At 37.4% G+C, this 25,450-nt stretch overlaps 1 protein-coding gene across 2 annotated transcripts; it reads left to right on the top strand.

Annotated features, from left to right (window-relative positions):
- The first annotated feature begins 1,638 nt into the window (after positions 1-1,638).
- On the top strand, positions 1,639-13,843 carry TNFSF18 (TNF superfamily member 18). 2 transcript variants are annotated; one of them, XM_027564845.1, is made up of 4 exons: positions 1,639-1,912; positions 2,766-2,942; positions 8,329-8,359; positions 10,725-12,682. In XM_027564845.1, the coding sequence occupies exons 2-4, from the start codon at positions 2,784-2,786 to the stop codon at positions 11,069-11,071; spliced, it is 537 nt and encodes a 178-aa protein (XP_027420646.1). In that variant the 5' UTR covers positions 1,639-1,912; positions 2,766-2,783; the 3' UTR covers positions 11,072-12,682. The 2 variants fall into 2 exon arrangements, with proteins under 2 accessions (XP_027420646.1, XP_027420645.1); XM_027564844.1 differs by lacking the exon at positions 1,639-1,912 and having other exon boundaries at positions 1,933-2,942; positions 10,725-13,843.
- The last annotated feature ends 11,607 nt before the right edge of the window (positions 13,844-25,450 follow it).

Genomic DNA, 25,450 nt, shown 5'->3' with positions numbered 1-25,450 from the left:
CCTAACCTGAAAGGTATTCATTTTGGAAACTGTTTCGTGGAAAGAAGTCCTGGAATGTATTCTTTTATTTTTTCTTTTGGAAGGAACAAACTGGATTCTACTTTACTTCTGTCACTGTTTTGTTCTGTGACCTTGTGTATGTCTCCTTCTTTCTCGGGACCTCATTTTCTCCTCTGTGGAATTAGTTGACCGAACTACCCATACTGGGTAGTTCTTTATAGCTCTCTTCTTTTAATATGTCTCTTGCTCTTTTCTTGGTTCCAAGTTTAATTTATTTAAAAAATTGCATTGAAATATAGTTGATTTACAATGCTGTGTTGGTTTCAGCTATACAATAAAGTCATTCAGTTACACATATATATACAAATATTTATATTCCATTTTTTAAACATTCTCTCTTCCATTATAGTTTATTACAAGATATTGAGTATAGTTCCTAGTGCTTGGAATATATTCTTCTTGAGATAAGCATGTCATACTTTAAAGATATGTTTAGAAGGTTGAAATAGTCAGGATATTTGAGAGCCTAACCTTGGTTAAAGGCAGAAGAAGGAGCTGGATTATATTTGGAACAGTTCCTCATTTAAGGAAATATTTACTGAATTGAGTAAGCAGAGGCAATTCCAATTAAAAGTTGGAGAGGAATCAGGAGAAGGAACAAATCAGAGAAGCAGGAAGGAAATAGTCTGCCTTTTCAGTAGTCAATTTTAAATTCTGTGCTGGTGTTTATGCCTTTCAGACATGATAAAGAGAAGAGTTATGGGTAGAATGAATCAATATCTTCTAGAGTCAGTTTATTATTCTTCTCTGAATCACAGCATCCTAGACAGAGCCACAAAACATTGCAGTATTGAAAAATTATTCCCATGTGACTCAGTGACTCTTCTTCAGAGATATCTGGGCCAAGTTAAATTTGATAACTCAGTGAGAAATATTGCTGCAATTAGTGTGGTAGTAAAAAAAAAATGGGTTATAAGACAGTATCTCTAGGCCCAGGTCCCCACTCCACTGTCACCAGTCATTAATGGTGTGATACACCTTTCAAAGGTTTTTTTTTTCCTTTTTAAATTTATTTAGTTTTTGGTTGTTCTGGGTCTTTGTTGCTAAATGTGGGTTTTCTCTAGTTGTGGTGACCAGGGGCTACTCTCTGTGTTACACAGTTTTCCCATTGCAGTGGTTTCTCTTATTGTGGAGCTAGGCTCTAGGCACACAGGCTTCAGTAGTTGTTGCTCCCAGGCTCTACAGTGTGGAGCACAGTAGCTGGAGCACAGAGGATTTGGTTGCTCTGCAGCATGTGGAATCTTCCCAGACCAGGGATTAAACCCATGTCCCCTGCATCTGCAGGTGGGTTCTTATCCACTGTATGTGTTAGTTGCTCAGTCATGTCCGGCTCTTTGCAACTCCATGGGGTGTAGGCTGCTAGGCTCCTCCATCCATGTGATTTTCCAAGCAAGAATACTGGAGTGGGTTGTCATTTCCTTCTCCCTTATCCACTGTATGACCAGGGAAGTCCTCAAGTTCTCTTATCCTTAGCATCTTCTTTCAGAAATGAGGATGTTCGATAGGCTTTTCCCCTAATTAAAAAAAAAAAAAAAAAAAAACTTTGATTCTTAGAAATTTTTCTTCAAAATACTTTACCTATTTTTATTTGAAAGAACATCAGATGAATTACACCCTATGGTAAATATTTTAAAAATCATTCTTTTCTAGGATTTCATAATTGATTTAGTCTTGACAACCTCTCTCAGAAGGGTGAAGAGAGAAGCACTTATGGAACACTTCTTAGCCAAAACTTTACATCTCTTTCATTCTCAGAAAAGCATTATGAAGTGGAAATTTTCTCTAATTTTACCATGAAGGAAATGAAGAATATGCTGATGGCCACTGAGCAGATAAGAACTGCCTCTCTCAGGTCTGTCTGACTTAAAAACGCTTATTCCTTCTAGCACATAATTCTAATATTATGTGTGGGGCGGCAGGGGAAGAGGTGAGTGGAGAAGGCAGGTATTCCATTTAACAGATGGAAAGATTGAGTACAGCGAACCAGGAGACTTCCTCAATTTTGCAATAAATCAGTATTTTTGATTCCAGGATGAAAACTTCAGGTTTTTGGAATAGAGTGTAAGCTCAGACTGGAGGACAGGGTGCAATAAAATATCTTTTTATGATAATTTTATTTCTATTTGATGCCAGCATTGAATTTTCAGAGTTTCAAAATGGTGAGATATAAAAGAATTAAGCTTGTTGTGTTGACATTTTAAAAATTAAATTCTAGTAATACACTTGGTGTTTTCTAGAGATTATCTTCGAATGAACACATTTTATGCCCTAGAAATCCATGAAACTATTTTTTCCAAACCTTGCATCCCAGTCTCCCTAATCTACTGCCTCACACATACACATTTGGAGTATAATAGGGCTTAATCTTGAACTTTATTTTTTCCTTACAAAAAGTAATTATCTGGAAATAATTTGTAATACTGCCCAGTTCCGTAGTTGTTCTTGTTTTAGGAAATAGTTTTTTCCCTTTTTAACTTCCCTTGTTTTCTTCTTTTAATCCTCTGTGTTTGTATTGGCTTTTAGCCCTGTGCATTGGGCCTAGTGCCAAGTGCGAGTCAGCACTTAGCCTAGAAGTATCATTTTCCAACACACAGAATCAGGAGGAAAACCCCGCCTCTCACACCCACTACTAATTAGCATACTATTCTACAAAACTGACTAGTTGCACCATGTGCTCCTCACTCGTGAATTTCTGCTTTCCACAGCTCTCATTCCTGCAGACAATGAGTTTGAGCCACATGGAGAATATGCCTTTAAGCCATTCAAGTCTTCAAGGAGCACAGAGACCATCCTGGAAACAATGGCTCTTCTACTCAACAGTAATTATTGTGCTATTACTTTGCTCCTTCAGTGCACTAATCTTTACTTTTCTTCCACTCAAGGTAAGGAGACAACAGAATCTAAGGTTACAATTTATTGTACTCCTCTTTTCTTTTGTTAAGTCTAGTTGTTAGCATTGTCACTCAATATTGTTAGAGCTTTGAAAGAAAGAGACAAGTAAGGTAAGTAATAGATGGTGTAGTCTATCTTTGAGAAGAGAAATGCACTGAACTAGGAGTAAGAAGATACGAATTCTGGGTTTAGGTCTCTCAATAACTAGCTGTATGCATTTGAAAGACATTTAATCTTTCTGGTTCTCAGCTTCTTCATCTGAAAAGTGGTGGTAGGGAAATGGATTTGTTCATCATCATGTCCCTTCTAGCCATAAAATACAGTGATTAATACTTTATCTAAGTGTGGTATAGAACATAAAGGGAGTCAAGAGGGGGGCAATGACTTCGGGCTAGGTTGATCAGGGAAGGCTTCACAGAGGAAGGAGGAAGTACTTTCTTTTTTGGGAAGCCCCTGATGCTTATCGGGAATTTCCCACTGAGCTCTACTCCAAATTATGGGTCTAGGGGAGAGAATGGAGATCCATTAGATTCTTAGTAAAAGTTTTTTTCTGACTGTTGTTTACATAGTGTTGATCAGAAAGAACATAAATGCCTTATTTAATTTAGGATTTAGCCAATTCCTGGGTACATCTGAAAACAGTGACTGCAGAAACATTTTTCTAAGGGACAGATTGACCAGTTAAGATTTCAAAGATATGGTTCTACTACTAAAGATATTTGAAAGCAACTGAGAAAAGATACAGGAGGAAACAGTACAGAGAAGATGCTGATGTTAACCTAGGGCAAGCAGAGCTTTGGCCAAGTTTTTACACAGTAGCCCATTAATTTGTATTTTGTAACTGTACACAATGGTGTACAAGAAAGGAATTTGTGACCACATCCCCCAGTGTCTCAAGGAATGTTTCAAGCAGACCTCTGAACTCTCTGGACAGTGAAGCTTTGAGCAGCCGGAAGAAAAGTCATTAGGAATTCTTTGTTTCAATTTCTGAAGAAAGGGAAGGGTGAGAATAGCAACAACTTAAATTTGGAAGTGCCTTTTCCTTCTCAAAACCACTCCACATGCTATTAGCCTGATGACATTGAAAAACATAGGGTAGGTTTTCCGTGTCATCAGTTCCTGCATGTGACTGGGGACTCTGCCTGGGAGAGAAGAGAAGTGTCTTTCTCAGAGGCACACAGCTGCTCTTGCAAAGGGAAGGAGGAGGTCTCATACTCCCAGAGGCATTTAGGACACCTCTTGCCAACGTTGAACTTGATGAGGCCCCTGTGTCTGAGCTCTTATTCTGGGATTCCCTCTTCTAGACAACATGCAGCTACCCAGTGAAAGGTTCTGCTTCTAAAGAAACAGCCCAGAGTTTGTTCCAAATTTGGGGAATTTTGAAAAGTTTTCAGGATATTGTCCTGACAGGGTGCCATGGAAGCTTTGTTCCCATGGGAAAAGCCAATGACTGGCTGATGGTACAATGATATTAGCTTCCATATTCCACTTTCCCGCACTTCTCTTTCCCTATTGGCCACAGGTTAGTATTTTTGGAAAAGACGACTGAATGACTGTGGGTGATGAGTCATTACTAGGTAGCCACTTCCACCTCCTTATAATGCTCTATGACCTTGGAGTTTACATTGTTTTCATCTCCACTCTGGTTATTGTATACAAAATCCCACTTTCCAACCTCTCTAGGCACTAATTCAAAAAGTGTTAGACAGGAAGACTCAGATCTTTTTAAACCAACAAAAACTTCCGTGGGAGGATTCTTTTTTTCTTTCTTCCCTCTCTTTCAGAAGACATCTCACTGAAAGAATCAGTTATGAGCCCAAGGAGATGGTCCCCCACCCCCTACATGAAAATAACCTTACAGAAATTATCTCTTAAGAAACCTAATGTTCACCCATCCAGGTTCGATGGATGAGACAGGGTGCTCAGGGCTGGTGCACTGGGATGGCCCTGAGGGATGGGATGGGGAGGGAGGTGGGAGGGGGATTCAGGATGGGGAACACATGTACACTCATGGCTGATTCATGTCAATGTATGGCAAAAACTACTATAATATTGTAAAGTAATTAGCCTCCAATTAAAATAAATAATTTAAAAAATAAAAAATACCTTCATAGCAAAAAACAAAAAAAGAAGAAACCAAATATTCAGGAGAGTCCCCTGCTTCAGTGAAACGAAGGATACTTTCAAAAGGGGAAGTTTTGCATGTATTTATAAGCATAGTAGATTCTATTTCCAAATGATGATTTGATTAGAGTTGGTTTGGAGAAATAATTATTAAGTTTACTTATTAACCCAATTACATAAATCTGAGCTTAAATCAAAATGGGGTTACAAGAGCCACTGATCCTTCTAAGCAAAGATGAATTAACTAAACAGGACTCATATACTGCTTTATAAGTGGATATTTACTCCTTCCAAACATCACCAGGATTAGAAATACAAACTGCTCTGGAGCCGTAGGGGTGAGACTTTTGACTCAGACAGGCTGTTTGGATCTCAGCCTGGCCTTTTTTCAGCTGCGTGACCTTGGGCTAGTTACATAATCCTCCTACTTCTCATTTCCTCTTCTGCAAATGAAAATGTTATCTCATAGAGTTGTGGTAAGAATTAAGAGACAGTACAATCCTGACCCATAGTAGACTCTTAGTAGATAGTAGTGATTCATATTTATACCATTATTATTAATGACTTTACAATGAAGATAAAGACTTAACAAAATGGGTATTCCTTGCTTATCTATTCTACTTCCTCAACCAAAGAGTGTGTCTCACTGCCAAATACAGGATTTTAGTGATTAGACAGATTTTCACTTGTGACAATAATGACAGAATATCACAACGTTGGTTTCTGTAGTTCTAAATGGACATTAAAGCTGCCCACCATGCAACATCCAAGATTTCTCCAATTAATTTTTCTGTGGCCTTAGGTTTCTTCACACACTCTTTATACATGACAGAAGACAACATAGATGTTATCAATGGCACATTTTTTGGCATGCTTTTATATTTAGATTGTTACTCAGTTGCTTCATGTGTTGATTTGTGTCTTTCTAGAAAGGTGATAAACTTCTTAAGAAGCAATGACCATAGATGACATTAGTTTCTCTTGCCTACAATGCTAGTATAATATATAGGTACATAAAGTTTGTTTCATTCTTCATTATAATCAACATCATTATCAAAACACTAATACTTAATAAGCAGGACAAGACAGAATATCTGGGCAAAATCCTTTATGAGACTTAACTCATTTAAGCACATGAACAACCTAAATGGACTAGGTGCTGCGATTGCCCCATTTTATAAATGAGAAAATTGAAGTTAAGGGAGTCCCTATCACATGGGTTAAACAAAATGGAATTTCAGCATCTCTTCTAAGAAACTCTATCAACAAAATATTCTTGACTACAATCCCAATATATATGCTAACTGCTAAGTCTTATACAAATTATAATATTTTGTATATTAAAAAGATATGCAATATAAGTTTATAAGGATAAACCAAGTGATATGCTTAATGTGGTTTATTCACAGTGCAAAAACATTTTGCTTTTACCAAAATATTGTATTTGTATAATATGCAATTATATAATATAAACACTTATAAAACAATTGAAATAGTATTTTAGTAATTTGATAAATGTTTCTTTTATTTTCTTAATCTTAGTTTAACACATTTTAATACAAGAAATTGAAAGTTATTGTCTAATTTACCTTGATTCATGGTCTTGACTGTCATAACTGAAAAATCACCTCCTGAACACATATAGATCAAAATGGAAGACTGCGTCTTTGAGTACGCTTACCATGTTATGACACTAAAATTTAATAAACTTTAATAAATTTTAAATAAAATTTAAATAAATTTTATTTATTTAATTTAAATTTAAATAAATAAATAAAATTTATTTAAATAAAATTTAAATAAAATTCCATCATTCAATAGTGCAAAGTTCCTTTTTAAAGAACTTAATAGTCCCTCACTCCATTCATGATTTTTTTCCCTTCCTTAGACAACTTAAATTCCATAGTTCATAATTAAAATCCTTACCAAGGTGGCCTTTCCTTCTGAGCCTCCTCTGTGGGTTCTTTCTTATTCCCTGACCCCTACACACTGCAATATCTCAATACTCTTTCCTATCTATAATCACTGATTTGATGCTCTTATATAGATTCATATCTTAACTCACCATGCAGATGCTGAAGGCTCCTAAATTAATTTTTTTTTTTTTAGAACTCCTTAAATTCCATCCTTATAGATCCAGTCGCCTTCTTGACACTCCTACCTGGGTATCTAATACTCATCACAAATCTGACATGTCCAAAAAATGAACTCATGATTCTTTTCCCCCAATTTACTCCTCTTAAATCTTGCTCATTTCAGTCATTAACAGTGTTATCTTTCTAATTGCTCAGATTTTGGTGTCATCTTTGTCTCATTTTCTTATCCATATCCATGTCAGGAACTCCTGTTTACTCAATTTCCAATCACTTGTCACCATCTCCACAGCTGGTACCTTGGTCAGAGGCACCATGCTTTCTTGCCTAGATGCTTACACTGATCTCTTACCTTGTAACTCTTGCCACTCTTTAATGTATTTAGCATAGCAGCCAGAGAAATCCTATTAAAAAATTGGCATCCTGTTTAAGCTCAAAAAGTCTCTTAAACAGTTTGCTGCAAGAAAACCAATGCACTGTTACATGGCCCCTGCAAAAAATGTTTGTGGATATACCTTATCTTACTACCAAGTATCATAAAGCCTTTAGTATTTAAATATCTGTACTTATAAAATCAACCACACTGATAGCTTTCTGTGGCATGTAATTTGTGTTGCAAGATTTTGAAACTGAGATCTCCTCAGGGTTATCTCAATTACTATGTGTGATGCATGATTATCTAAATATTAAATAGGGGAGACTTTATCACTCTGATACATTAATAAATATTTCTATAGCTTAATTTTCTATTTAAAATAAATATAAATGGGAATTGTTAGTTTCTTCTCACGTGCCAGTGGATCATCTTATGCAGTCACTGGGGTGCAGAGACATATAGAAAATTTCTATAGCCCAAGAGAAGGAGCATCCAAGATCAAATAGGTGTCCTATAGGTGGAGATTAGGTGGATAGAAGGAGTTCTTAACTTCCTCCTAGAAGACCCAAAAGGTAGCTGTGTAGTGAAAGGTAGAGGAAGGAGCCAGTCATCTGTAAAGGAAAGCAGAGAGATCCAAAACAGGGTGGAGGGAGGGATTTTTTTTTTTTTTTTTTTTAATGTGGTTAGGGCAGAGAAGTCTGCTTCAGGAATCTGAGCCTCTAAATAATCAAGAAAACTGTGACACTGTCACCATCCTGACCAATTCCTCTTCTTCCCCTACAGACTGCCCAAGGACCCTGTGTAGCGAAGTTTGGTGAGTAACCTGTCTCACAGAGGATGAGATGGTTGGATGGCATCACCGACTCATGAGTTTTAGACATGAGTTTGAGTAAATTCTGGGAGTTGGTGATGGACAGGGAGGCCTGGCATGCTGCAGTCCATGGGGTCGCATAGAGTCAGATACGACTGAATGACTGACTGGACTGAACTGTCCTATAGGCCTCCTTTTTACTTTTCTTACTATTTGCTGCAAAAGGCAAGCTCCAGCGCTAAGAAAGGATGCATTCTATTTTAGTTATCCTACAACTACTGTTTTTAACTGTTAATCATATAGTTGTCTAGGAGCTGAGGCTTCAGCTCTGTTTTTAATTGTTTTAATAAGCACAAGTTTCAAATTTCTACGACTTTTCCCTGGGACAGACTCAGAGACCTTCTCACATTTCCCATATTGCTAGTGTCCACTAGAGTGAGTGTAGGGTGCAATTTTTGTTTCCAAGTGTAAAGATGAGAAACGAGAGGGGAGTGGTCCCTTCTCTGCTCCTTTCACCTCTCCTCTTAGCTCCTGAGTCACTTTCCTTTATAGTGACCTGGTACTTGCTTAGAAGACACAGTAAGGTTTACAGTTGAGCCTTTGGGTATTTTTTTAGAATACATACAAAATTAAAAATGAATACATTTGGGGTTGTTTACTGGTTTAAGATCAAACACCCATTTTCCGCTGAGAGCAGGCTACTTCTAGAGTCAACTTCAAATGCCGTTTTACTGTACAGCACAAATAGCCAGGCTTCCTTGACTTGAGAGGATAGGGAATCTCATTTTACTTGTCTCTGCCTTTTTGATTTGTTGTTTTTTCTAGTAAATGGAGTGAAACTCCTCATGATATGTTTGAAATACCCTCTTGATGTGGTAAAAGTTGAGAACCTCAACTTTAAGGTTGAGGCTCCCGCCATCACAGAATTAAACATGAAAACCAGTGATACTTCTTCCTGGTGACTTGCCTATTATCTATAGCATGGTCAAGCAGGAAGAAATTTACTGGGCTCTGGATTCAATGGAGAAACAGGGAGACTTTGCTTTCTGCTTTGATGATCTCTCCTTCATTCTCCTTCAGACCCTTATATCAGTTATTTATATATAAAGAAGAATTTAAGTCAATGTGTTATCTCTTTTAGTATATTTTTAATCAAGGTTTCTTTCTAATTATTTGACAAAGGCTTTGCCCCCATAACAAAAATTATGGAGCATTAGAGAACACACCAGATAATTATTGCACATTCTGGGATTCTGAAATTACATCTTTGTGTAAAAACAATGAACATTAGGAAAATGTGTAAATTCCATAAAAATCAAAGTCTTGATCCTTTTCACATCCCCCATGACAGCAATAACCTAGGGATACTTCTATTTAAACAGTCAAATAATTTCCATGTATTAACTAGTTAATTTACCAGTAGCTATTTGCTAAGGATTTAGATAATAGTATCTCAAGTGAATCTTGAATGACACATACCTATAAGCTGAAGCACCATTATTTAGACACAGTACACCTAATTCAGCATATACTGGGTAGTAGGAAGTCTTTTTGGTGTTGAAGATACAGCTATGGACAAAATAAAGGAATATTTGATTTCCCTGGTGGCTCCGACGGTAAAGCGTCTGCCTACAATGCAGGAGACCCGAGTTTGATCGCCGGGTGGGGAAGATCCTCTGGAGAAGGAAATGGCAACCCACTCCAGTACTCTTGCCTGGAAAATCCCATGGATGGAGGAGCATGGCAGGCTATAGCCCATGGGGTCACAAAGAGTTGGACACGACTGAGCAACTTCACTTTTCCTTTGTCCTCAAATGTTATATTCAAGTAGGTATAAGATTGATAAATAAACAACTTAAATTATAATAGGCTAGATGGTGACAACTTCTATGAAGAAAACTAAAACAAGATAAAGAGAGAGAGTGACAGGAGAGCACTATTTTAAACAGATTGATGAGCAGGCCTCATTGATAAAGTGATACATAATAAATAGTATTGCTACAGAAAAACATGAATATACATTTCTGGACTGCCAACTCTTGTCATCACCATCCTAGTGTGCCATTCCTTTCTTCTTTTTATTTCACAAATACTGATTGACAAATGATACAGTGCTATTTCCCTATTCCCTAACCCATTTCCCTATTCCAAACTTATTTTCTTAGAGCCCCCCAAGCAAGAGATAAACTTAGGCAATTTCTTCAAAGTAGGGAGTGGTAGATACTTAAAATTGTGGTTGGAGAGAACTAGTATAGACCTTTCCTATAAATAGGAAAGAAACTATTATCAAGAAGATGATGAAATAATTAAATAACTATGCTTTTCTTTTTGTTTCTCCCCCTATTCCCCCCTTATAAATATCTTGTAGGACCATTACCTTCAAAATGGCAAATGCCTTCTCCTGAGCCTTCTTGTGTGAATAAGACAGCTGACTGGAGGCTGAAGATACTTCAGAATGGTTTGTACTTAATTTATGGCCAAGTGGCTCCCAATACAGCCTACAAGGGACGAGCTCCTTTCGAGGTGCAGCTGCGTAAGAATGAAGACCCCATACAAGCTCTAACCAACAACTCTATGATCCAGAATGTAGGAGGGGCTTACGAATTCCACGCTGGAGATGTAATAGACTTGATATTCAATGCTGAGCATCAGGTTCTGAAAAATAAGACATACTGGGGGATCTTTTTACTTACAAATCCCCAATTCATCTCCTAGAGACTTGATTCGGTCTCCTCATCCTCTTCAGCACTTGCAGAGACATCAGTGCATAGGCTGGACAAGGAAGATTTTCAATCTCTGCAGTTCATCTGAGTATACAAATCAACAGAAACAGAACTCCTTGCATGTGAATTTTCTTTTCTCATGCCTGTCTGAATGAGACTCAGAAGAAGGACAAAAGGCATTTGGTAACCCTTGATGTTAGATCAGCAAAGACAGTTTTGTTAGTTCATGAAATGAATATGGGTAGCTAGAGGACAGAATCTTCTCCAAGTGTCTTTGTTTAACCCTTGAATCTCTGGGTGGAAAAATGAAGTCTTATTCCCACAGGAGTCTTATCTTGTATGCAGAAAAGATCCAGGGCAGTAGTCTGCCCTTGTTCTCATATACCTGGACTGTGGACTGCTTGACTTCATTCTTCCCATATTCCTATCTTCTGAGACCCTCCTAATAAAAAAGTAGTCAGACTTGGAGGGTGGCCACTGCTATGCAAGCATTACCCCACTTTACATTTGATGGCATGAGGGGACAGAGACACAGGTGGCATTGGTGTGGGATGCACTTTATTCTGGAATTTTTCTTAATTTAATCACACTCAGGATGCTTGGTGCTTTATAAAACCAGCTGGTCAAAAGGGTCATTCTGAACCTTTACATAGGGCTTCATGAGAACTTGTTTGTCTATGTGCCTAAACATGGCCGATGGTAAAGAAAGAGTAATCATTACTAATCATAAGATTTAACCACAGAAATTTATATTACCAGTACTGTATTTTTTCATGTCATGATTCCGTATTTTTAGCTGGCTAGGCAGTTTGCAAAGTATTTTCATATATCACATGGCAACTCTAGAAAGTTAACGGGGCAGGTATTTTGGCACAATTATAACACTGAGAATATGGAGGCAGGTGGAACATAGGTAACTTGCTTCACCCCACAGAACAAATGATTAACAAGGGGCCATGGGCTTCCCACTGTATCACACTATTTTAGCTTTAGGGTTGGTATTTCTGCTCTCATGTGGATGTCTATAAAGTTTAGCAGATTAGATCTTCAGGGGGTATATATTCTCTTGGCAGATAGAGGGAAGCTACACCAATGCCTTCCTTTCTCAAAGACTTCTTTTCCTTTCCTTACCTGGACCAGGGAGCATGGGCTATTGTTCAGGACTGACTTCAACTGAACTCCCTTCCTCACTTTGTAGAGACTGTCTTGGTCAAATGTATTAAGTTCCAAAAATAATGAATAGCACTCAACTCAATAATGGTCTGCTAAAGTTTTGGACTCTACAAAATTAACTAGCTGCTTATGGGTTCTTATTGAAAGGTATGTAATATGATTACATGATAACCCAATTTAAGATATTTATGGATATTTGTAAAAAGCTACAGTGTGTTAATAATATCACCGTATAAAGCTAATTTAAAAATATTTGTATTGTCTGCTTAGGAGCAAACTAAGCCTGAGGCCAAGGTGCTTCTTAGTATTTCTTTTTTTGTTGTTGTTTTTTTTTTTTTAATGCAATCTGTTGGGCCAAAGACTTGGATGCCTGGTTCCTCTTGCATTTGTGTATTTTCTCAGGAAATTAAAGTTATACGACATATATTTATGGAAACTTGCCGGTGTTAATCATTGTTGAGTTATAAGCAGCAGTGTGCAGGAGTGGGCCAGCACTAGCTCATAAGAAAGTGAAGTTGCTCAGTCATGTCCAACTCTTGGTGACCCTATGGACTGTAGCCCACTAGACTCCTCTATCCATGGGATTTTCCAGGAAAGAATACTGGAGTAGGTTGCCATTTCCTTCTCCAGGGGATCTTCCTGACCCAGGGATCTGACTCAGGTCTCCCGCACTGCAGACAGACTCTTTACCATATGAGCCACTAGGGAATCCCTGCTCCTAAGAACTGATTGTTATATTTTCAAAAATTGCACATTCTGGCTATGAAATACAGTCATCCTTGAAATTGGCTATGGTGGGACTATTTATACCATGGGAATTGGCAATCAGGGCTTTTCTTTTTGGAAAGTCTATTCACCAGCACACCACTGCTTGTAAAACTCTCCTCAATAAAGCCTCTCAGTTCCTGCCTTGTTCTTGGAACAATCAGGATAGGCAAGGGAGAAAGTGAAATTGTCATAGTCCTTACAAATAGCCCCACCTATTAGTTATTTCTCAGGGCAAGCAGAGGTCTCCACAGTTGCAACCAAAAGCTACCAACAGATGACCTTTAAATTTCCCTAGTGTTGTGATTTCAGGGTTGTTTTTTTTTTTTTTTTTCAATGTATACTCTGTTTCCTTGTTTCTTCAAATAGTTGTTTAAATTTTATACCTATAATAAAGTATATGTTGGTAAGCAGGCTATAACTGACATATCTGTGGGTTATCAGGCTAGTGTTTGTGATCTAGAGAATGTAACTATACATCAAAGATATTGTTGCCCATATGAAACACTTATTTTTTAAAAGTTTTCTACTTGAGATACAGTTTGATTTACTGTGTTACTTTTAGGTGAACAACATAGTGATTCAAAATTTTTATAGATTATAGTCCACTGAAAGATATTATATTGGCTAAATTCCCTGTGCTGTACAATGTATCCTGTTAGCTTATTTATTTTATACATAGTAATTTGTACTTGCTAATCTGGTACTTCTGTCTTGCCCCTCCTTCCCTCTTCTCACAGGTAACCACTAGTTTGTTCTCCATATTTGCGAGTCTATTTCTGTTTATTCATTTGCTTTTTATAAAGATTTTATATATAAATGATAACATACAGTATTTGTCTTTCTGACTTATTTCACTAAGGATAATGGTTATGTTATTTCAAATGGTATTATTTTATTCTTTTTGACATCTGAGTAATATTTCACTATATATAAACCACAGCTTTATCCGTTTATCCATTGGTGGGCATTTGAGTCACTTCCATGTCTTGGCTGTTGTAAATAATGCCGCTATGAACATTGAAATGATACATGCACTCCAAATCAGTGCTTTTGATTCTTTAGATGTATACATAGGAGAGGGATTGCTGGATCATACTGTAGTTCTATGTTTAGGTTTTTGAGGAACCCCATACTGTTCACCATAGTGCCTGCACCAATTTACATTCCCACCAACAGTGTAGGAAGGTTCTTTTTGCTCCACATCCTTGCCAACGTTTGTTATTTGTGGTCTTTCGATGATAGCTATTTTTATTACTCCCTCTTTATAAATTTTATCATAATCTCTCCTCCTGACTCTGACCTCATTTACATCCTTGATCTTCCTAAAGTGTCTAAGAGGAGTGGCACAGGGAGCTTACCTTCATTCCTTTTATAAATTCTGCATATTTGCAGTGACAATTTGATATTGTCTCACTTTAATATTGTCTCACTTTGATATTCAAGTACCAATCATATTACCATCCAGTTATACTCTCGTGTGTCAAAAAGGGATCTAGGAAAACTTTAATAAAACACAGAAATACAAAAAGTCCCAACATCATCACAAAGAGCAATAAGAGTTGAATAAAAAGGCAGATGATGAGGAAAATCACTGCTCAGAGAAGTTAGACTTAAGAAAACTGTTAGAAATGAACATAGTCAAGAAAAATTAGAGAAGTGTGATGGAAATAGTTCAACTTTTATAGAAAAAAAACAAAACAAAACAGTGCTGAGCTCTAAGCAGGCTCTATCTACAGTTCTAAAACAAATGCTCAAGATAGTAAAATGCAGACTCTTCCATTCATTTTATCTTAATCTGATTTCTGTTAGCAATTAACAACTTTAAGGAGTTCAACACACTTTGGATGAGCTATTACTCTGAAATACAGCAGTATTAGTGAATCCCATTACATTGCTTGGAGAAGCAGGCTTGAGGGTTTATGGGATCTGCTTCAAGGAATTCAGGAAGTGTTGGACAATAGAAAAATGAAAATTCAACAAACAGGCCCCATTAGAATAAACCAGCCTTCTCATTTCTTCAGTTGCATGTGGAAATCTCAGATTTCAGCATCCAGGGTGATTGTTTCTACCCAGCTTTGGTATTGTCCAGGGATATCGGACATGGCTTAGTAACTAAACCACCACCACCATGCGCAGGGGGGTGGTGGGGTGGTGGTGGAACGGAGATGTTCACAATGGGCCTCAACACAGAATCAGACTGTGGTGTACCGGTGGGTTTAGAATGGAAATCTTCCCTACCTACTTTTGGACTGTTCCTCTTATCCAATGGGCTGGTCTCTGAGAGGAATCCAGTGACTAGAGTCCAAGGTCCGCCGCAGTGCCTGGGCCATAGTTCTTACTGTCTGCTGAATGAACAAATGAATCACAAATTTGAGTGTTGGTGTGAATTTAGCATTATCATGTGTACTTTGGATGACAGACTCCAGTGGGCAAAGCCTTTAGGCTCCCTTTATTTATTGTCTTCCATTTCATCACCTACTGTTCTTAAATGCTGCCCTTCGCTATCAACCTGTTCTTAGGAACATTGTTAAAGTAATTGAGGAAATAAAAGAACCTTGTTAATTAACTTGCACTAAGGGTCAAGGGTCAATAAGCTACCTGTCTCACATCACCAGAACTGGAAAAATTCCTATTTGGTTTAATGATTGCTGGGCAGATGCACCAAGAGCAGCTATCTTTACAATACTAAGACAGAACAATTTGTTCAGTGAGCAATAGCAGAATTTTTCAAAGTCAGGTCTATAAACTTTACATCAGATTTATCCAGTAAGCTTAAAAAAATCCTTAGTCCCCATTCATATTCCACTGAATAAATGTTTCTAGGAATGAGCCCTAGGAATCAAATTTTTAACTAGCTCTGATCCATTGGTTTTTCTTATGCACATTTGCTAAGGTACATAAGAACCACTGCTTTATGGCATACAACTTTGCATCTCAGCTGAATATTTCTCCAAGTATTTAAAGACAGTCAAAGCTTCTAAATAAATACAATTTAGAAAGTAAAACAAACAAACAAAAAAACCCTAAGTTTTGTTGCCCATGAGGCTTACCATAATCCATTTCTCATCACAAAATCACCTGAACTTCTATCCTCTGAGTCTGAGAAAAGGTCAAGATCTTCACTTTTTATAACCTAGTGACAACTTTGCCAATTGAATGCTGGCAATCTATAGCATACAAGCTTTGCCACAATCAATATTACATTATCTACTTGTATGCTGTCAGCTCTCAAATATTTATCTCTAGCACAAGTTGTTCTCCTTTATTTCAGACTTGTAAATTCACTTGTCTACTTGACAGTCTCATGTTGCGGGTATAATATCTCAAATTCAAGTTTACCAAAATGAATCTTTACCTTCAAAAAGAATCTTTACTTTCAAAAAGAATCTGACCTCTTTTCTGCTATGGCTCTTGTCTGTGGACCAAGATTATTTCACTAGCTTCACATACTTTTTTCAAAATCCCAGTTTTGCCATTTACCAATTACTTGGATTTTGGACAAATTTCTGTCTTTTCTGAGACTCAGTTTCTTGTTTGTTCACTGTCATTTATCCAATGTCTGATATATAGTTGGAATTTAATATTTGTTGAATCAAAAATAAATTAATGTTTACAATACTAATTAATATATGAAATGTTCATGATACATAGTGATACTAGAAGGGTGGCTGCCATTGATTTTAAGAGCTAGATTTATTCCTAAAATTTTAACCTGTTTATCTAACATCTATCTTATTATCTTTCCTCTCCAAAAAGGTAAGCCCCAAGACAAAAGCATTTTATTTATTCAATGCTATATCTCCAGCACCTAGCACCTAAAACTGTTCTTGGAACATTAAAAGAACTCAACAAATTGAAATGAATGAACAAAAAAGATGGTACCTAGCTCTTGGTTAGAATGATTAGCAAGATAAAAGATACATATGTTGCAAACAACCTCTCAAAATAATCTAATATCCATTCTTCTCCATTTTTAAAAACTTAAGTAAAATAAGCCATGCAAAATTCTAAGTACATATATAACAAGTGCTTCATGAAAGTTGGCTACTATCACATACCACTATCAGGAAAGTCATTTCATTATCCTATTTCCCCAAGAAACAATACCCTAGGGCACAATAGCTTCCTTTACCATAGTAATGCTTTCACCACATCCTTAAAAGTAAGCTTGTGCTTTGGCGTTTATTAAATATATGTATTAGAAAAAGTAATGTATGTCTTCTCCAAAAATGACTCTTTAGTTCAACCGTTCAGTCATGTCTGACTCTTTGTGATCCCATGAACTGCAGCATGCCAGGCCTCCCTGTCCATACCAAGACCTGGGGTTTACTCAAACTCATGTCCATTGAGTTGGTGATGCAATCCTACCATCTTATCCTCTATTGTCCCCTTCTTCTCCCACCTTAAATCTTTCTCAGTATCAGGGTCTTTTTTAAATAAGTCAGTTTGCATCACGTGGCCAAAGTATTGGAGTTTCAGCTTCAGCATCAGTCCTTCCAATGAATCTTCAGGACTGATTTCCTTTAAGATATACTGATTGGAATTCCTTGCAGTCCAAGGGACTCTCAAGAGTCTTCTCCAACACCACAGATTTCAAAAGCATCAATTCTTTGGCACTCAGCTTTCTTTATAGTCCAACTCTCACATCCATACAACTACTGGAAAAACCATAGCCTTGACTAGACGGACCTTTGTCGGCAAAGTAATGTCTCTGCTCTTTAATATGCTATCTAGGTTGGTCATAATTTTTCTTCCAAGGAGCAAATGTCTTTTAATTTCATGGCTGCACTAACCATCTGCAGTGATTTTGGAGCCCCCCAAAATAAAGTCTGACACTGTTTCCCCATCTATTTGCCATGAAGTGAACGAACCAGATGCCATGATCTTAGTTTCCTGAATGTTGAGTTTTAGGCCAACTTTTTCACTCTCCCCTTTTCACTTTCGTCAAGAGGCTCTTTAGTTCTTCTTCACTTTGTGCCATAAGTGTGGTATCATCTGCAGATCAGAGGTTCTTGATGTTTCTCCCAGCAATCTTGATTCCAGTTTGTGCTTCATCCAGCCCAACGTTTCTCATGATATACTCTGCATATAAGTTAAATAAGCAGGGTGACAATATACAGCCTTGACACACTCCTTTCTCGATTTGGAACTAGTCTGTTGTTTCATGTCCAGTTCTAACTGTTGCTTCCTGACCTGCATACAGGTGTCTCAGGAGGCAGGGAAGGTGGTCTGGTATTCCCATCTCTTTCAGAATTTTCCATAGTTTATTGTGATCCACACAGTTAAAGGCTTTTGCACAGTCAATAAAGCAGAAGTATGTGTTTTTCTGGAACTCTTGCTTTTTTGATGATCCAGCGGATGTTGGCAATTTGACTTCTGTTTCCTCTGTCTTTTCTAAATCGAGCTTGAACATCTGGAAGTTCATGGTTCACATACTGTTGAAGCCTGGCTTGGAGAATTTTGAGCATTACTTTGCTAGCGTGTGAGATGAGTGCAATTGTGTGGTAGTTTGAGTATTCTTTGGCATTGCCTTTCTTTGGGATTGGGATGAAAACTGATCTTTTCCAGGCCTGTGCCACTGCCATGTTTTCCAGATTTGCTGGCATATTGAGTGCAGCACTTTCACCGCAGCATCTTTTAGGATTTGAAATAGTTCAACTGGAATGCCATTTCACTAACTTTGTTTGTAGTGATGTTTCCTAAGGCCCACTTGACTCTGCATTTAAGGATGTCTGGCTCTAGGTGAGTGATCACATCATCATGGTTACCTGGGCCATGAAGGTCTTTTTTGTATGGTTCTTCTGTGTATTCTTGCCACCTCTTCTTAATATCTTCTGCTTCTGTTAGGTCCATACCATTTCTGTCCTTTATTGTGCCCATCTTTGCATGAAATGTTCCCTTGGTATCTCTAATTTTCTTGAAGTGGTCTCTAGTTTTTCCTATTCTGTTGTTTTCCTCTATGTCTTTGCATTGATCACTGAGGAAGGCTTTCTTATCTCTCCTTGCTATTCTTTGGAACTCTGCATTCAAATGGGTATATCTTTCCTTTTCTCCTTTGCCTTTTGCTTCTCTTCTTTTCTTAGCTATTTGTAAGGCCTCCTCAGACAAATATTTGCCTCTTTGCATTTCTTTTTCTTGGGATGGTCTTGATCACTGCCTCCTGTATAATGTCACGAACCTCTGTCCATAGTTCTTCAGGCACTCTGTCTATCAGATCTAATTCCTTGAATCTATTTGTCACTGCCACTGTATAATTGTAAGGGATTTGATTTGGGTCATACCTGAATGGTCTAGTGGTTTTCCCTACTTCCACCAATTTAAGTCTGAATTTTTCAATAAGGAGTTCATGATCTGAGCCACAGTCAGCTCCTGGTTTTGTTTTTGCTGACTGTGTAGAGCTTCTCCATTTTTGGCTGCAAAGAATATAATCAAGCTGATTTCAGTGTTGACCATCTGGTGATGTCCATGTGTAGACTCTTCTGTTGTTAGAAGAGAGTGTTTGCTATGACCAGTATGTTCTCTTGGAAAAACTCTATTAGCCTTTGGCCTGCTTCATTCTGTACTCCAAGGCCAAATTTGCCTGTTACTCCAGGTGTTTCTTGACTTCCTACTTTTGCATTCTGGTCCCCTATAATGAAAAGGACATCTTTTTGGGGTGTTAGTTCTAAAAGGTCTTGTAGGTCTTCATAGAACCACTCAACTTCAGCTTCTTCAGCATTACAGGTAGGGTCATAGACTTGGATTACTGTGATATTGAATGGTTTGCCTTAGAAATGAACAGAGATCATTCTGCCATTTTTGAGAATGCATCCAAGTACTGCATTTTGGACTCTTTTGTTGGCTATGATGGCTACTCCATTTTTTCTAAGGGATTTCTTCCCACAGTGATAGATATAATGGTCATCTGAGTTAAATTCACCTATTCCAGTCCATTTTAGTTCCTGATTCCTAAAATGTCGATATTGACTCTTGCCATCTCCTGTTTGACCACTTCTAATTTGCCTTGATTCATGGACCTAACATTCCAGGTTCCTATGCAATATTGCTCTTTACAGTATCGGACTCTACTTCCATCACCAGTCACACCCTCAACTGGGTGTTGTTTTTACTTTGGCTCTGTCTCTTCATTCTTTCTGGAGTTATTTCTCCACTATTCTCCCATAGCATATTGGGCACCTACTGACTTGGGGAGTTCATCTTTCAGTGTCCTATCTTTTTGCCTTTTCATACTGTTCATGGGGTTCTCAAGGCAAGAATACTGAAGTGGTTTGCCATTCCCTTCTCCAATGGACCACATTTTGTCAAAAAATCTCCACCATGATCCATTCATCTTAGGTGGCTCTACACGACATGGCTCATAGTTTCATTGAGTTAGACAAGGCTGTGATCTTAGATCTTCTCTATAAACATCGTCAAATGGAGAGTATACTTTATTTAAATACATCTTATTTAAATTACTAACATAATAGTGACTCAATTTGTATTATATAAACATTTAATCATTCATTCACTAATTCACTCATTTATTCCACTAATCTACACCAAGGTTTTTTAGGTACAAAATGCAGTCAGGTGCTACAATCAATGTGAAGATTTATAAGACATTGTGATTTAAGAAACTACACCTAGTAGAAGATAGATGGATTCAAATCACAAATATATAGTTCTGAGGAGTTATAGAGCTAAAAGGTATCTTATACAAAGATGATCAATGCCCCGTCAGTTGCAATTGGAAAATAGACACAGTGAAGTTAAGAAGATATTCAAGAATTAGAATCTAGATTATCCAAATCCTAGCCAAGTTTTTTTTTTTTTTTTTCCACTAGATCATCCAATACAATGAAACAAGTGCTATGAATAAGCATAAGGGATAACACATTCTAGCCAAATCAAAGAAGGGGGAAATATTTGAATTCTCATATGATGAAAGGGTTGAAGGTCTCTAAGCAGAGACGAAGTGTAAGTAAAGGCATGGTGTGTGAAAGAGAGCATGTGTGAGCCCCTTGCTCAGTGAAGGTCATAGATGGAGATATGAGTTGGGAACTGACACGGAATGCAAAGGAAATCAAATCCCAAACAGCTAGAGTGTTAGCTCAAGGAATCTTTGCTTTACTATTTATGGGCTTTTTGTTTTTTATTTTAGAAGTTTTTGGCTTGATGAGACCTTTTTCAGAGATGGTAGCTCAGGTACCATGGTGAAGGACGTGTTGGAGAGGCAGAGCAAGACCACCTGAAAGGCTACTGAGACAGCCCAGGTGAGGAGCGGTCTGTAAGAGACAGCAGCATCAGAGAGGGGAGGAGCTCAGACAGAGAAGCAGTAGTAATAAAATAGGGATCTTGGACAAGAAGACATGGTTGTAAGGATGATTTTAGTGCTAACTGAAACAACTGTCTCAGTATTTTAAACAGTTTTGTTTAGCAATAAATGGACAGAATTTTTTCATTAGTATAATCAAATGTGTCTTGAAATTTTGGCAGTTTAAATAACAAAGTGTTTCAAGCCTCCCAACTAAAATCTGGAGCAAGAGAAGGATGCTCAATTAAGAGAAGGATGCTCTTCTATTAAACATAATATTGGAAGTCCTAACCACAGCAATCAGACAAGAAATATATGCAAATTAGAAGGGAAGAGGTAAAATTGTTATTATATGCAGAAAAATAAGATACTGTATATGGAAAACACTAAAGGCTCTGCTCAAAAAGTACTAGAACTAAAAATAACAAATTCAGTAAGGTAACAGGACATAAGATTAGCACGCAGAAATCTTTGCATTTCTTTACAGTAACAATGAGATATCAGAAAGGGAAAGTAAAAAAAAAAAAAAAAATCCCTCTTAAAATTATATTTAAAAACCTAGGAATAAACCTGACCAAGGAGGTAAAAGACATATACACTGAGAACTATAAAACATTGATAATTAAAGATGATTCAAAGAAATGGAAAGATATCCCATATTCTTGGATTGAAAGAATTAATACTACTCACACAACATACAGATTTAATGTGATCCCTATCAAATTACCCATGACATTTTTCACAGAACCAGAACAAATAACCTAAAATTTACATGGAACTATAAAAGACCCTTCCCTGATTTTCCCTGGTGCCTCAGATGGCAAAGAATCTGCCTGCAATGCAGGAGACCCAGGTTCAATCCCTGGCTCAGGAAGATCCCCTGAAGAATGGCAATCCTCTCGCATATTCTTGCCTGGAGAATCCCATGGAGAAGAGCCTGGTGGGCTACAGTCCACGGGGTTGCAGGTCGGACACAACTAGTAAACAACACATAAAAGACCTAGAATTGCCAAAGCAATCCTGAAGGAAAAGAACAAAGCTGGAGGCTATTTATGTAAAAAATAAAATAAATGTAAAATATACTAAAATAATTTAGAGGTGAGTACAAAACCCAAGTGAAATATAAACCAAAAAAATCAAAATCTGCCTGGCTAGAGAAAGATTCCCAGAAAGAATGGCATTTAGACTGAGGCATCTCAGTCAATGAAATGCTGTACAAACTGAAAAAGATAACACAGATGTAAGATAATAAGTAGTCAAACTTCCTGTCATTCTGAATGAGTTTAGCCTCATTGACCCTGGTGAAGCCTTTCAGTTTGCTAAAAAACGTTTACTAAGGTTTCATAGTACCTGGCAAATTTTAGAGAACCAAAGAAATTGCAGAAGACTGAAAATTGATAAATATTATTTAGATTTTCAGTTTTAAGAGGAAAGATTCAATGGCAGACAGTGTTGTGGATTATTTGAAAGAACAGGCTGTGAATTTAGATTGCTAAGAGATTCTGGCTTTGCTCCTTACCTTGGTCAAGATTGTGTGACCTTAACCAAGCTATCGAGCAACTCTGTCCTTCAGTTTCCTCATCTATAAAATGTGAGACTAAGAGGTTATACTCAAAGAAATAGTAGTGAGCATTACAGGGAAAATGGTTGGAAGAATACCTAGCAGATGGTAAGTTCTCCATATTAGGAGCTGTTTTATAATTCTACAAACTAGACCAAACTGGTAGGCCTTAGTCACACCAAATATTCCAAAGTAGAATGCTTAAAAGACTCAACATTGGAAAAGAAGAGGTGATATTTTAGGAAGTGGGTTGGGAAGTGGTGTTGCAAAAGCTGGACAGCTACATGTAAACCAATGAAGTTGGAACATACCATCACACCATACACAAAAATAAGCTCAAAACAGCTTTAAGACTTAAGTATAAGACATGACACTATAAAAGTCCTAGAAGAGAAGATAGAACATTCTCTGACATAATTCATAGCAATGTTTTCTTGGATCAACCGTCCCAGGAAATAGAAATAAAAGCTAAACTAAATAAATGAGACCTAGTCAAACTTTTGCATAGCAAAGGAAGCCATAAACAAAATGAAAAGACAACCTATGGTCTGGGAGAAAATGTTTGCAAACCATGTAAATGACAAGAGCTTAATTTCCAAAATATACACACTGCTCATACAACTCAATAACAATTAAAAAAAAAATCATAAAGTAGGCAGAAGACCTAAGTAGGCATTTTTCCAAAGAAGACATTTGTATGGTTAATAAGCACATGAAAACATGTTCAGCATCACTAGTTATTAGAGAAATGCAAATCAAAACTACAATGAGGTATCACCTCACACCAGTCAAAATGGCCATCATTAAAAAGTCCACAAATAACAAATGTTGGAGAGGGTGTAGAGAAAAGAGAACCCTTCTATGCTGATGTTGGGAATGTAAATTGGAATAGCTACTCTGAAAAACAGTATGGAGGTTCATTAAAAAGCTAGGGTTGCCATATGACCCAGCAATCCCTCTCCTGGGCATGTAACTGGGAAAAACTCAAATTTGAAAAGCTACATGCACCCAATGTTCACTGCAGCAATATTTACAATGGCCAAAATATGAAAACAACTTAAACTTCCATCAACAGATGAAAGAATAAATATGTGGTATATAAATACAATGGACTACTACTCATCCGTAAAAAAGAAATAATGCTATTTGCAGAACCATATATGGACCTAGAGATTATCATACTAAATGAAGTAAGTCAGAAAGAGACACATACCAACCATATCACTTACATGGGGAATCTAAAATATGATACAAATGGACTTATTTACAAAACAAATAGACTCACAGACATAGAAAACAAACTTACAGTTACCAAAGGGGAAAGTAGGGGAGGAATAAATTAGTGGTTTGGGATTAGTGGATACAAACTGCTATATATATATATATGTGTGTGTGTGTGTGTGTGTGTGTGTGTGTGTGTGTGTGTATGTATATAAAGTAGATAAACAGCAAGGTCCTACTGTATAGCAAAGGAAACTATATTCAATACCCTGTAATGAACCGTAACGGAAAAAAATATGAAAAAGGATATATAATCACTACTCTATATACGAAGAACTAACACAAAGCTTTAAAACAACCATGCTTCAATTAAAAAAATATTCTTAAAGTATTTCTTCAAAATCATTTAGCGAGGTAAAAAAACCAGCCTTCAAAACTAGTTCAAGTATCTGCTTCACTGGGACCTCTTTGCCTTCCACAATCCCTAAGCAATATAGTACTGGATATATATTTGTTATTTTAGTGTGTATATAAGTATGTATATGCTGTTATTAAAGTATATGCATAGTATATACAGACACATTGTATATTATAGTATTGTATAGTATATATATGCTGTTACAGTATTTGTGTAAGTATTTATTTTCCCTAATCTACTATAACCTCCTTGAAAATAGGAATATACTTTTCTTGCTTCCCCAGTGTCTCACATAATTCCTCCTCCATGAGTATACCAAAGCCTTCTGTGTGTATCTCCTTTCCTGGTAATTGGTAAAGTTCTTTAATCAACACTTAGTTGTGGATTAAAGGATTAAAGTCCTTTAATCAACACATGCCTAATCAGAAGATCAATCAGTATCCCTGTCTGCATTTTCCCACCTTTTTTTACAAAGATGGCAAAATTCCTTGGTAAAATCCACGTCCTAGGTCTACAAAGTCCCTTTCCCTTGTCAGCAAAACACATATGCCAAAACAGGAAATGTGTGGGGGTCCTAAGGAACATATTATCAGTGAACCCACCCTGGTCCCAAAATATCACCACTTCTTTTTCAATGATGAGTCTTTTAAGCATTCTACTTTGGAATCTTTGATGTGACTAAGGCCTACCTTAGTCCGAGGTCAGGGTGGGCGGCTGGGAGGAGATACCCCACGCCCCTACGCCCCCACGCCCAAGGCCAAGGGCTTCGGCCAGGAGGAGCAACCCACGCCCGAAGCCAGGGGCAGTGGCCGGGAGGACCAACCCCACACCCATGTCGAAGGAGGGCCTAGAGGAGCTATCCCACATTGAAGGTCAAGAAGGGCGGTGGTGAGGAGATACCCCTCGTCCAAGGTAAGGAGCAATGGCTGCATTT

Source organism: Bos indicus x Bos taurus, chromosome 16 (assembly GCF_003369695.1).
Source record: "Bos indicus x Bos taurus breed Angus x Brahman F1 hybrid chromosome 16, Bos_hybrid_MaternalHap_v2.0, whole genome shotgun sequence".
In the NCBI taxonomy this organism is placed as follows: domain Eukaryota; kingdom Metazoa; phylum Chordata; class Mammalia; order Artiodactyla; family Bovidae; genus Bos; species Bos indicus x Bos taurus.
This window is presented reverse-complemented; position numbering and strand designations above follow the sequence as displayed.

Coding starts and splice junctions, on each gene's coding strand:
- TNFSF18 (XM_027564844.1), top strand. CDS start 2,730: ATGTGCTCCTCACTCGTGAATTTCTGCTTTCCACAGCTCTCATTCCTG. Junction 2,943..8,328: donor TTACTTTTCTTCCACTCAAG/GTAAGGAGACAA, acceptor CTTCCCCTACAG/ACTGCCCAAGGACCCTGTGT. Junction 8,360..10,724: donor ACCCTGTGTAGCGAAGTTTG/GTGAGTAACCTG, acceptor AATATCTTGTAG/GACCATTACCTTCAAAATGG.